Source organism: Calidris pugnax, unplaced genomic scaffold (genome assembly GCF_001431845.1).
Source record: "Calidris pugnax isolate Ruff unplaced genomic scaffold, ASM143184v1 scaffold231, whole genome shotgun sequence".
NCBI lineage: Eukaryota > Metazoa > Chordata > Aves > Charadriiformes > Scolopacidae > Calidris > Calidris pugnax.
This window is the reverse complement of record NW_015090996.1, coordinates 943,754-957,292: the sequence shown is the minus strand read 5'-3', so window position 1 is coordinate 957,292 and position 13,539 is coordinate 943,754. Positions and strand designations below refer to the sequence as shown.

At 42.6% G+C, this 13,539-nt stretch overlaps 1 protein-coding gene across 1 annotated transcript in view; it reads right to left on the bottom strand.

Moving 5' to 3' along the window:
• The window catches only part of PDE7B (phosphodiesterase 7B), a 229,838-nt gene that overhangs the window by 9,595 nt on the left and 206,704 nt on the right, over positions 1–13,539 (bottom strand). Inside the window, exons 10-11 of the mRNA XM_014955390.1 lie at positions 1,802–1,893; positions 381–525 (exon numbers count right to left, since the gene is read on the bottom strand). Coding sequence (XP_014810876.1) covers positions 381–525; positions 1,802–1,893 — 237 coding nt within the window. The remainder of the gene's footprint in view (positions 1–380; positions 526–1,801; positions 1,894–13,539) is intronic.

Here is a 13,539-nt window from a genome sequence, read left to right as displayed (position 1 = left end):
GGGGGCTCGGAAATAACACCCGTGAAGTGATGTTTGCCAGGAGAGAAAATATAATCAAAGCATTACTTGGCAAGGGACGCAGTGGTCTGGAAATGAAATAATTAATAGCTTATCTTAATTTCTCAGCATTTGACACTCTCCTGTGTTTTGCTGCATTCACAGCTTTTTAACTCAAGGCAATTGCATGAGGAAATGCTGGAGGTACCTGACGCTTGCCTGACATTCCAGGGGGCTGAGCAAAGTGTTTGTGGTGATGGGTAACGAGATGCTGATGTCTAGACATGCTATCATATGCTGTTCTGACACATACTAGGAACTACTGTGACTTGAAAAACCACTAAAAAAAAATACAATAGTGGAAAAATAATATTTAAAGTTACCTGAAGCATAAAATGTCTGTCTTGTGCATCCTCCAGCCTCAAATCCTGATTGTCAAGGTGAGACTTCAGACGGATCAAAAACTCATTCTGTCTGTTGATGTCTGTTGCCAAGATCAGGGAGCCCAACTGCTGCTCGATGTCCTGTCTGCAATTAAGGAAAATAAGCCCCTTCAATCATGGAACCATTGAACATTAATAGCTCAAAACAACCAGCCATGGATCATAGCGTAAAGCTTCCTCTTGCTTCATGGATGCAGTTGTCTCTGGTCGGTCTCTACTCTGGTTTGCAGGGTCCAACTGTTCTAGCTGCCTAAATGGGCTCAGGAGGAATAGATAGTGTAAAAATAAAATGCTTGTTGGCATAGGGCGTTCTGAAAGCTTCTGAAAAGTGCTAGAAGGGTGAAAAAAAAAGCTGCTCAGAGCTGGGTGCTGAATACTGTGACTTTGATGTTGCAGTTGAAGTTGTAAAGGACTGGACTGGAGTCCTTTAAAGTAGGACTGAAGCTGTTGGCCTCAAGCAAAGGATTTCTGGAGTGATACAGTTTTAGGCTTCCAGGTAACTTGTTTATATTGTTGGTAAGGTCACCTGTGATTAAAACTTACTATTGCAAGCTGTTCATTGGCTCAATCTCCATTCCTTGGTGGGAATAACACCCCACAAACCAGTATCAACTTGCCCAAGGTGCTAGCGTTGCTGAGGTTTTTTTTGGTTTCACCCAAAAATATGGTGAAGACTGACCCACACCTCCTCAGTCAGGTGTAGAAGTCCTGAACAGTCTCAATGCTGCATTCACAGCACAGACCAGTATCTATGCTTATAAATACTTAAAGGGTGGGTGTCAAGAGGACGGGGACGGTCTTTTTTCAGTGGTGCCCAGGGACAGGACAAGAAGAAACGGGCAAAACTTGAATATAAAAAGTTCCACCTCAGCATGAGGAGGAACTTCTTTACTTTGAGGGTGGCAGAGCCCTGGAAGAGGCTGCCCAGAGAGGTGGTGGAGTCTCCATCTCTGGAGACATTCCAAACCTGCCTGGACACGTTCCTGTGCAACCTGCTCTGGGTGACCCTGTTTTGGCAGGGGGTTGGACTAGATGATCTCCAGAGGTCCCTTCCAACCCCATATGATTCTGTGATCAGCTCCTCCATTTTTCTATTTCAGGCTTCTTAATCACTAAATCTTTCCCTATTTGGTTGGTGCTACATGAAACAAAACTGCCAACAACGCATCTGAAAAGGCCCATCTGAAAAACGGCAAAGCCTTAGAAAATACTTCTTCTGCGTAACTTTATCTCACGATTTCCTACTGGCACCAAGAGAGGGCAGGAAGCTCAGCCTACTCTGAAGCCAGTGTCCTTTTAAGAAGAAGAGGAGGAAGCCACGGACTAGTTTCAGTGATGGATTTCCTCCAGCAGACACTTACGTCACCTCCTTGGGCAGATGGGCGAGGAGCCGCGACTCCCGGAGCATGCCTATCGTAGACCGCCAGTGGTGATTCTCCAGCACTGAAACGTTCTAGGGAGGAACAGAAGGAACGTGGTCAAGGATTAGGCAAGCACCCATGGTACAGGCACAGATTTGTCACACCACCTGACGCCTAGAGCTGGTTGGAAGTGGATTTTCTAGAGTTAAGGGACCTTCTGCTTCTAGGTTTCCTGGCTGAGGTCAGCCCCTGAGTCCTGTTATTCTACAGTTGTTGAGTCCTGCTGTGAACAGGGGAGCTGATCTCAATCTGAGCAGGAGGTAGCTTGCATCCTAACAGATTTATTAACAAATGGATTAAAGCATGAGTGCAAAATCGTATTTTTACCTCGTATTTTTACCCCAGGTTGACTTCTCAGTCTCTACGGTTTGAATGCCGAGTGGAAAAGAAAAAGAAAAATGAAACTGCTAAATTTCCCTCAGTCAGGGAAGTGGAAGCTCCCGGCAGCTGCTGGGTGAAGGCAAGAGGAGTATCAGTATCACCGAGCATCCGCAGGCTTCAGCAAGTCAGGCTGCAACAAATTTTGAGCATTTTGAGTCCTTTTCGATTTGTTTGCTTCCAACTAAGTGGAACCAAAGTCAGGTCAGAAAAATTTCCTAGGGGACATAAACCCAACCTTCTAGGTTGTCTGTAAATTATAACAAACTGGGTATCTTGTGTCTGATGACTTTATATAATTATCCTCACACACAATGCATTTGCCACTCATGGTTTGTTTAGTTCACAGAGTACTTTTTACCACTGAATGCCTCAGAAACGTCACGTTCAGAAACCTCTAACACAATTCTCATAATTCACAAAAACATCTGCTTGCAGAGGAGAAGCAGCCCAGCAGAGCACCATTCCCCTGAAGGGCACAGTCCCCAGTTCCCCACAACAACGTGCACAGTGTGAACGTGACAACTGTCACCAAGCAATGGGGACACTCTCGGGGGAGTTATCGAATCACAGAATGGTTTGGGTTGGAAGGGACCTTAAAGATCATTGAGTTCCAATTCCTGCCCTGGTCAGGGACACCTCCCACAGGTTGCTCCAAGCCCCATCCAGCCTGGTTTTGAACCCCTCCAGGGATGGGGCAGCCACAGCTTCTCTGGGCAACCTGTTCCACATCTGATCCCTGTTTTGGGGAGTTTATGGCTTTTGCAGTAGATAGATAAGCACAGGACTAAAAAAAAAAAACACAAACAGCACTAAACACAACCAAACCTTTTATGGCTTTTGCAGTAGATAGATAAGCACGGGACTAAAAAAACCACCAAAACCACTAAACAAAACCAAAACTTTGGGCAGGTAGCAGGACAAGGACTCCACCTCATCACTGCCAACTGGGAAACTAGCCTCAGAATCTCACTGTTAATCCCTGGCTCCCTCCTGCAGAGTCCCCCAGCTCTGGGTGCAGCTGTGGTTCTGCTGCCTTCCCTCTTGGAGGTGACGCGCAGCTCCCACTTCTCCAAGAGGAACCAAACAGGATTTTTCTCCTTAAAACTTCCTCATCCTCCTTTGTAATCCTGTCACATCTAATGGCTGTTGAAACACTGAACTTGGCCAGTAACCAAGATCCAATTTGCATTTTGATCATTTCGTCAGTATTTTTCTTGGAATTTCGTGCTCAAAATTACTGCAAAGGTGAGAGTGCAAATTTGATTGATTTCCGATTACAATATTTTCTACAGTATGTTCTGTTTCCAATTCACACTATCGCTGATATGCTGCTTTGGTATTTCTTTGGGGTTTCTTTTTTTGTTTGTTTCACAGATACTGGGGGAAAAAGAAAACAAAACCAAGCCCAAAACTTTTCCAACCGTGTAAAGACTAAGCCCTTTTCCTTGGAAGAGCTGACAAATCTGGAACCCAAGATCAGCTACGCAACATCTAAATTGCTTTTGACAGCGATCCTGTTCATTAGCCAACTTAAATATCCCTCTTCTCCTTTTGCCTAAATACATCAGGATGGACTTTTGCAACCCTGCACTCTGACCAAGAAAAATAAGGGAAGTAATAGGACATAACAACAAGTTGGGCTTTTTTTCTTCTTTCACCGCCAGAGCCTCAGAGCTGAATCCTGGTCCCAACCATCACCCCAAGTTCATAGGCTGCCATCTTCCTACTCCAAGGTAAATTGGACAAACCCTACGTGACTGTCACCTTTGGGAAGGCTCACACTTGTTTAAGACAGAATTAAGGCACCCTTGAAACATCCCAACTGGTGAGACTCCCCCTCGGAGCACCCTGTGCCCCCATGTCCCTTCCAGCATGGCCTTGTCACTTGCTGGGAAGAGTTGCTTCAGCAGTACCCACCTCAACTGGGGAGCTGCACTCCATAGATGCAACTACTCTTTGGCCAAGCTTAAGACCAGCCAGAACAGAGCTGAGGGTGTAGACATCCAAGAACTTTCTTGCATCCAACTAATAATTACTCAATGGAAAAAGCAAACTCAGGTATCCATCCCAGAGCATTCCCACTTCTCTAAGTTCCTGCTCTTTGCCTTACTGCTGTAGAGAGAACTTCAACCAAAGCTGCTGCCCTGTCTGGTTTCCCACACTTAAAAGGAAAGGTCAAGTTAACAAGCGACAACTGAGCATGAAGTCATATGACTCCCCTGTTAAATGCAAGCAGCCAGAACCCCTGAAGCTGCTGCCAACAATTAGTAGAGTCGGCTATTCCACCTGGGAACACTCTACTGCCTTATTAAAACTAATTGCCATGAGCTATCTGATTGCCTGGGCTGGTGGGGAGATCACCCGTGCACGGAAAAGTCTATGTGCTGCCTCGCAGACCGGGGTTCTCAGCTCTGAGCTCCAGAGAACTTCCTTCCCCTAACTTTTTACTTGTTCACAAACTGAGTTGCACAGGTTTGTTTTAAAGTTTGCATCTGCATCTACTGCCTAAAACTAGTGGATTCCTTCAGGACTATGAGGAAAAAAGATGGTTTTTTTTACTTAGACTATCACAAAATCTCCAATCTGTGACTTTCCCAGCTCTATTCAAACCACAGCTCTTGACATAAGCACTTGGAAAAGAAGAATGACTTGAAGAGAGGAAGACTTGCTAGTCTAGCTGTAGAGTTTTTCTCTTTTTTTCTCAATTTTAATTCCATGTGGAAGGAGATCTAAACTTCTTTCAATCTGGTCATCCATTCTTAGTCATTGAGCAGTCAGTTTAACTACACAATGTTAAATATCTGAAAATGATTCTTTGATTAGAAATGGGGCTTTTACGAACTGCAAAGTAGAACTGTTATAATTGATGCCCAGAACATACTTTCCTCATTCTAGATTATATACATCTAAATTAAATTTGTAAAGTGTTCTTTTGTAGATTTCTGAAACCTGTATTATAGATGTTGTATGTGATCTGTCCAGACTCCTGAACTCTTACCCTTCATTTAAGAGCCAAAGATAGATCTCAACTCTCTATTACTGAAGTTATAAAAGAACACTTTATTTATATCAACACTATTTGTTTTCTTAGGAAATTCATAATTCATTCTCAGTAAAATACAGTTCCTTTTTTTTTAAAAAAAAAGTAACTTTGGGCAGGTAGCAGGACAAGGACTCCACCTCATCACTGCCAACTGGGAAACTAGCCTCAGAATCTCACTGTTAATCCCTGGCTCCCTCCTGCAGAGTTCCCCAGCTCTGGGTGCAGCTGTGGTTCTGCTGCCTTCCCTCTTGGAGGTGACGCGCAGCTCCCACTTCTCCAAGAGGAACCAAACAGGATTTTTCTCCTTAAGGCTTCCTCATCCTCCTTTGTAATCCTGTCACATCTAATGGCTGTTGAAACACTGAACTTGGCCAGTAACCAAGATCCAATTTGCATTTTGATCATTTCGTCAGTATTTTTCTTGGAATTTCGTGCTCAAAATTACTGCAAAGGTGAGAGTGCAAATTTGATTGATTTCCGATTACAATATTTTCTACAGTATGTTCTGTTTCCAATTCACACTATCGCTGATATGCTGCTTTGGTATTTCTTTGGGGTTTCTTTTTTTGTTTGTTTCACAGATACTGGGGGAAAAAGAAAACAAAACCAAGCCCAAAACTTTTCCAACCGTGTAAAGACTAAGCCCTTTTCCTTGGAAGAGCTGACAAATCTGGAACCCAAGATCAGCTACGCAACATCTAAATTGCTTTTGACAGCGATCCTGTTCATTAGCCAACTTAAATATCCCTCTTCTCCTTTTGCCTAAATACATCAGGATGGACTTTTGCAACCCTGCACTCTGACCAAGAAAAATAAGGGAAGTAATAGGACATAACAACAAGTTGGGCTTTTTTTCTTCTTTCACCGCCAGAGCCTCAGAGCTGAATCCTGGTCCCAACCATCACCCCAAGTTCATAGGCTGCCATCTTCCTACTCCAAGGTAAATTGGACAAACCCTACGTGACTGTCACCTTTGGGAAGGCTCACACTTGTTTAAGACAGAATTAAGGCACCCTTGAAACATCCCAACTGGTGAGACTCCCCCTCGGAGCACCCTGTGCCCCCATGTCCCTTCCAGCATGGCCTTGTCACTTGCTGGGAAGAGTTGCTTCAGCAGTACCCACCTCAACTGGGGAGCTGCACTCCATAGATGCAACTACTCTTTGGCCAAGCTTAAGACCAGCCAGAACAGAGCTGAGGGTGTAGACATCCAAGAACTTTCTTGCATCCAACTAATAATTACTCAATGGAAAAAGCAAACTCAGGTATCCATCCCAGAGCATTCCCACTTCTCTAAGTTCCTGCTCTTTGCCTTACTGCTGTAGAGAGAACTTCAACCAAAGCTGCTGCCCTGTCTGGTTTCCCACACTTAAAAGGAAAGGTCAAGTTAACAAGCGACAACTGAGCATGAAGTCATATGACTCCCCTGTTAAATGCAAGCAGCCAGAACCCCTGAAGCTGCTGCCAACAATTAGTAGAGTCGGCTATTCCACCTGGGAACACTCTACTGCCTTATTAAAACTAATTGCCATGAGCTATCTGATTGCCTGGGCTGGTGGGGAGATCACCCGTGCACGGAAAAGTCTATGTGCTGCCTCGCAGACCGGGGTTCTCAACTCTGAGCTCCAGAGAACTTGCTTCCCCTAACTTTTTACTTGTTTACAAACTGAGTTGCACAGGTTTTTTTTTTTGCCTAAAACTAGTGGATTCCTTCAGGACTATGAGGAAAAAAGATGTTTTTTTTTACTTAGACTATCACAAAATCTCCAATCTGTGACTTTCCCAGCGCTATTCAAACCACCACTCTTGACATAAGCACTTGGAAAAGAAGAATGACTTGAAGAGAGGAAGACTTGCTAGTCTAGCTGTAGAGTTTTTCTCTTTTTTTCTCAATTTTAATTCCATGTGGAAGGAGATCTAAACTTCTTTCAATCTGGTCATCCATTCTTAGTCATTGAGCAGTCAGTTTAACTACACAGTGTTAAATATCTGGAAATGATTCTTTGATTAGAAATGGGGCTTTTACGAACTGCAAAGTAGAACTGTTATAATTGATGCCCAGAACATACTTTCCTCATTCTAGATTATATACATCTAAATTAAATTTGTAAAGTGTTCTTTTTTGAGCAGTCAGTTTAACTACACAATGTTAAATATCTGAAAATGATTCTTTGATTAGAAATGGGGCTTTTAAGAACTGCAAAGTAGAACTGTTATAACTGATGCCCCGGAACATACTTTCCTCATTCTAGATTCTATACATCTAGATTAAATTTGTAAAGTGTTCTTTCGTAGATTTCTGAAACCTGTATTATAGATGTTGTATGTGATCTGTCCAGACTCCTGAACTCTTACCCTTCATTTAAGAGCCAAAGATAGATCTCAACTCTCTATTACTGAAGTTATAAAAGAACACTTTATTTATATCACTATTTGTTTTCTTAGGAAATTCATAATTCATTCTCAGTAAAATACAGTTCCTTTTTTTTTAAAAAAAAAGTAATATGACTTTTTCTGGTGTTAGTTTTGATGGGGCAGTTTGGAGAACTAAAGGCAGGATTGTATCAGGCTAAACAACCTCCTATGCTGCTTTCAGTCAAAAGAAGTAGAAATAATGTTGGACAAGCCAATGTACCAACCAGAATTTGAGTTAATTTTTTTTTTTTAAAAAAAAAGTAATATGACTTTTTCTGGTGTTAGTTTTGATGGGGCAGTTTGGAGAACTAAAGGCAGGATTGTATCAGGCTAAACAACCTCCTATGCTGCTTTCAGTCAAAAGAAGTAGAAATAATGTTGGACAAGCCAATGTACCAACCAGAATTTGAGTTAATTGTGACTTTTAAGACTACAGAGGCCTAAGATGACGATTATCAAGCAAGAATGAAACTTTTTTTGTTGTTGCTTTAATGGCCAATGAAAATTAAAAGCAAAGGTTGTGACTTTTAAGACTACAGAGGCCTAAGACGACGATTATCAAGCAAGAATGAAACTATTTTTGTTGTTGCTTTAATGGTTAATGAAAATTAAAAGCAAAGTCTGCACCACACAACAAGGAATACTGTTGGCTCCTTGCAGGAGACTAAGTGACCTCCAGGTCCCTGCTGTTACCTTTTACACTCTCATCTGTCCTTGTAATGCTTGAGATTTGAATGAGGCACTTTTATTTTTGTGGAAAATTATGGTGCCTCACATGCAACAGACTCCTGTGGAAATTACCCTGTGCATTACCCTTGCATCATAAAATATGGATCTAATTTGAAAATAAATATTGAAAATTCTGAAGTCTTTGGTGATGACACCTGATCTTCCTGAAACATGATTCTCCTCGTATATAACCTCCAGAAGCTGTCAAACACTTTGCATCTTTGTCAAATACTGAATGACCTTGTTTCGCAAACCCTTTTTTTCCCCCCAGATAATTCAAATGTAAAGTTCTAATCTCAATTCAAACAATCAAAACCAAAAAGATGCCATAAACAGATACCCCTTAGTCTCAGTTACTGCTGTCTCAGTGACAGATGACTGCCAGCTACGTTAAAACTTACTTTCATTTGATTATTTTACTGATTAGTCCCAGCAGTTCTGTGGCTCTGCTATTTAAAAACAAAAACCCTAGAACTTTTTTGTTTCAGTTTCCAGCACATGTTGAAGCACTAACGTTGAGAAGAGTATAATTTATTGTTTCAAAGACTATTTACTGAAACTAAATTTTTGACTACAAATGTTTTCAGCAAACCTTTTTTTCCAGCGTTGTTATTTTTATTGGCATCCATGTACTGTATACTTCTAAAATCTTGGGAAACAATCTGGGATCAATTTCAGATAAAATAATGTAAGTCAAACTTGCCAGCGCATGTCCCTAAACAGGATACTTTAAAATCACATTTGCTGTTGAAAGATTGCATTTTCTGTATCGTCACTGCCTTTTCTAACCAACATTTGAAAGTACGTTCAAGCCCAGTTAGCTGAGCAGAAACCACCTCTCCAAGATTCTAATCTTTTATTTTTGCTACATTTCTTTCAGATTAGCCTGAATTTTCAACCTAACTATATATTATGGTTTGCCACTATTAATTTGAGAAGGAGCTGTTTATACCTTTCCATAGGGCCAGGGTTTTTTTGCGGAACGGCTCTACCCCGTTCCTCTTCAAAGGATCCTTAACGTAACCTTCCCAAAGTCCCCTGGCTTTTCTCCCTCCCCACTCAACCGGCCTGACATTTAGAAAAGACTGGAGCAAAACACACCAGACGCATATGGGGTATGACTTAATAAGTGGCATCACCTTGTGACGGGGACAGTCACCAAGGTTTAAGTGTCTGAGCATCACCGTGCCCTGGCTGGAGATCCCAGGGTCCGGCCCCTTCCCGTATCTCAGGGCAGGACTCCAGCCCCGTGACACAGCCCACTTCTTACAGGAAAACCCAAACCTTGCTTGAGGGGGGGGAAAACAAGAGGGAATCTCTTTTCAAGCAGTGAGCACATCATTCGCAAAGTCAGGTAGAAAGGGATATGGCTGTTAGTTGAGTCCTCGTCAGTTAGATTAATTTTTGATGTGGGACATTCTCTTTCTGACACCTTATTACAAAGGCTGAAGGTGGCTCTTCCAAAGGCTAGAAATCAATACCACCTCCGTTTATTAGCTACGGGTCCGGCCCCTTCCCGTATCTCAGGGCAGGACTCCAGCCCCGTGACACAGCCCACTTCTTACAGGAAAACCCAAACCTTGCTTGAGGGGGGGGAAAACAAGAGGGAATCTCTTTTCAAGCAGTGAGCACATCACAGCAAACTCGTAGTTCGCTAAGTCGGGTAGAAAGGGATATGGCTGTTAGTGAGCCCTCTTAATTTGAGAAGGAGCTGTTTATACCTTTCCATAGGGCCAGGGTTTTTTTGCGGAACGGCTCTACCCCGTTCCTCTTCAAAGGATCCTTAACGTAACCTTCCCAAAGTCCCCTGGCTTTTCTCCCTCCCCACTCAACCGGCCTGACATTTAGAAAAGACTGGAGCAAAACACACCAGACGCATATGGGGTATGACTTAATAAGTGGCATCACCTTGTGACGGGGACAGTCACCAAGGTTTAAGTGTCTGAGCATCACCGTGCCCTGGCTGGAGATCCCATGGTCCGGCCCCTTCCCGTATCTCAGGGCAGGACTCCAGCCCCGTGACACAGCCCACTTCTTACAGGAAAACCCAAACCTTGCTTGAGGGGGGGGAAAACAAGAGGGAATCTCTTTTCAAGCAGTGAGCACATCATTCGCAAAGTCAGGTAGAAAGGGATATGGCTGTTAGTTGAGTCCTCGTCAGTTAGATTAATTTTTGATGTGGGACATTCTCTTTCTGACACCTTATTACAAAGGCTGAAGGTGGCTCTTCCAAAGGCTAGAAATCAATACCACCTCCGTTTATTAGCTATGAGTTATGGTTAGTGCAAACCAAAACGATTTACAGCGTTGCCCTGGTGCCTATATGTAAGTATAATGTACAGAACAGAGATGTTCATGCACAGATTATACACACAGGACAGTTGCAGATACAATCCAGAGCTACAGTGATACCCATGGACCAAAAATAAAAATATTTTCAAAAAGGACCACAAAAATCAGGGCAGAATGGGTCCACTGGTAGTTATTAAACAAGAGGGCCCTCAGCCTCCTCTTCCTCATACTAAATGGTATGTATACTAAATGTATGGTTAATACAAACCAAAATGATTTACGGCATTGCCTATATGTAAGTATAATGTACAGAACAGAGATGTTCATGCACAGATTATACACACAGGACAGTTGCAGATACAATCCAGAGCTACAGTGATACCCATGGACCAAAAATAAAAATATTTTCAAAAAGGACCACAAAAATCAGGGCAGAATGGGTCCACTGGTAGTTATTAAACAAGAGGGTCTGTGTTTTTGTTTCAGGAAATCTTCTACTGCTTGCCAGTGCTGGGAGGACGTATACCAGGTGAAGGACAACTCTATACTTATCCCAGGCTTATGTTTCTCTCTGAGATCTTTTACTGGCTGCTCTCAGAAACAGGATACTGGTCTAGACAGCCTGCGGTGTGATCTACAGTGGCTGGTTTTAAGTCCTTTCTTTGTATCTCTAGGCACGTTTATGTAAATACCTACAACTGTTCCTTTAGTTTCCTCTATCTTCTTTTTTTTTTTTTTTTAAAATTGCAGTATTCATTAAGTGTTTAATTTTACTAGAACCCCATGAAGCAAAAGTTTCTTTTAATGCAGGGCCAATTTAGAACACGCCTGCTGCTTACTTGCTCACTGAAGGAAGATGAAGTACAAATTGTCTCGCCGTGATTTTAAATCTCCTACCCACAGCTCCTTACCCCAGATGATCTACAGCAGAAATAACCCAGGCAACTGATTTGGCTTAAATGTCCTCGGCAAAATCTGACATTTCCACCTGCTTTCTCTTTGCTGTAAGAAGAGACCCCCAGTGAAGAGCTTAACTGAAATTGTCCAGACTCTAAAGTGCAGGTTGATTTGATCAACGCCCCCCTGCTGCCAGATTTTGGCATTAAAGTTCACTGCAAAATACTTAAGACTCTCCTTGACACCGTTGTACATCCTATCAACGTGATGAGCAGTTTTTACCTGGTACAGGCTGGCAAGGTGGTGTTTAGTTTTGATGAGAAAGGGTTGGTTGACCCCAGGGTGATCCACGTCGTGAGCCGCAGCAGCGAGCAGTCCGAGCATGATGTCCGACGGGGTGAGGAAGTTGGCAAGCTGCATCACACACGTTAATCACAACAAGAATCACAAAATTGTCTAGGTTGGAAGGGACCTTTAAGATCATCTAGTCCAACCATCAACCTAACTCTGATAAAAAAAACAAAAGAAAACCATACACCCGCCCCCCCCATCACTAAGCACATGTCTCTAAGCTCTATGTCAACCTGTCTTTTAAATACCTCCAGGGATGGTCCCTCAACCACTTCCCTGGGCAGCCCATTCCAATCCTTAACAACCCTTTCAGTGTAAACATTTTTCCTAATATCCAATCTGAACCTCCCCTGGCACAACTTGAGAACATCAACAGTAAACGCTTTGGTTTGTTTTTTTTTTAACTTTTGGCAAATAAAGGAATCAGCTCATGGCACTGCTCAGTTTTGTAGGACAGTACATAAACGTTAAATATAAAATAAATTTTGTGAATAACGTTTTTAAGGTGACTGTTGAACAAACATCTATAAAGATATCAGACTATATACTTGTATTTTATTACAGTTTGTACTTCTTATCTCTTTATCGTTTATGGCAATATTAGCATAGAAGAGTTTGAGCTTAGCCTAAAGGATTCAGTTTTAGGAAGGAAATAAGATTACTAGCAGGCTGGCATACGTTAGCATACACCATAAGGGCTCTGCCTCGCACAGTATTTAGTAATACCAACAATACACCAGGCTTCATTTTTCCAGCACAGCACCGTGCTGCAAAGCGCAGAGTTCATAAACTTCTGCAATTTCAAACTCAGTTGTTGGGCATCTCAGTTCAAATGTAGGCATTTTATTAGAGAACATCATTTACCTTTCTAACCTCAGACGTCCAAATTTGAAAACCTGCCCAGACTTTTTTTTCCTGAGGTACAGCTTATCATTCCGAAGCAAATTTTGTTATCATTGGGGAAAAAAAAAATATAAAATTGAAGTCTTAGCATTTTCTGTTTCTGAGAGTGAGGTAGTTATTAATGGCCTGATGAGTCTGTACAGAACACAGGTCTGTGGGCTGAATGAAGCACCCTGTGATGAGAAATGAAGAGCAGCACGGTACAGATTCTGGATATTGGCTGTCCCCAGCACTTTTTCACAGCAGGGGCTTGTGGAGCTTGCTGGAGATGGAAATACAGGAAAGCTGGGGCCTGCTCCTGTATTGTCTAGGTTGGAAGGGGCCTTGAAGACCACCTAGTCCAACCATCAACTGTATTCTGGTCTAACAATTTGCTAATTCTAGCAGAACTTCCCTTCCTTTTAGTCAAGACAGGAAAGATTAGTTATATTCTTACACCCTGGCTCAGCACGAGAATATCACGGTGCCTTCCCAGTAGCACCAAATGCAACGTCACACGGCCATGGTTTGGGATGGCCTGGCCACCGAGCTGAAGGACGTTGTGAGGACTTGCTGCAGCGTTCAAAGACTGCTCTTGACTCCTGCGGAGGACACCCCTTGCAACAGACCCGGTCAAAGGGAAAACTTTTCCCATTTTCTGGTGTTGCACTGACAAATTTGGTATTTT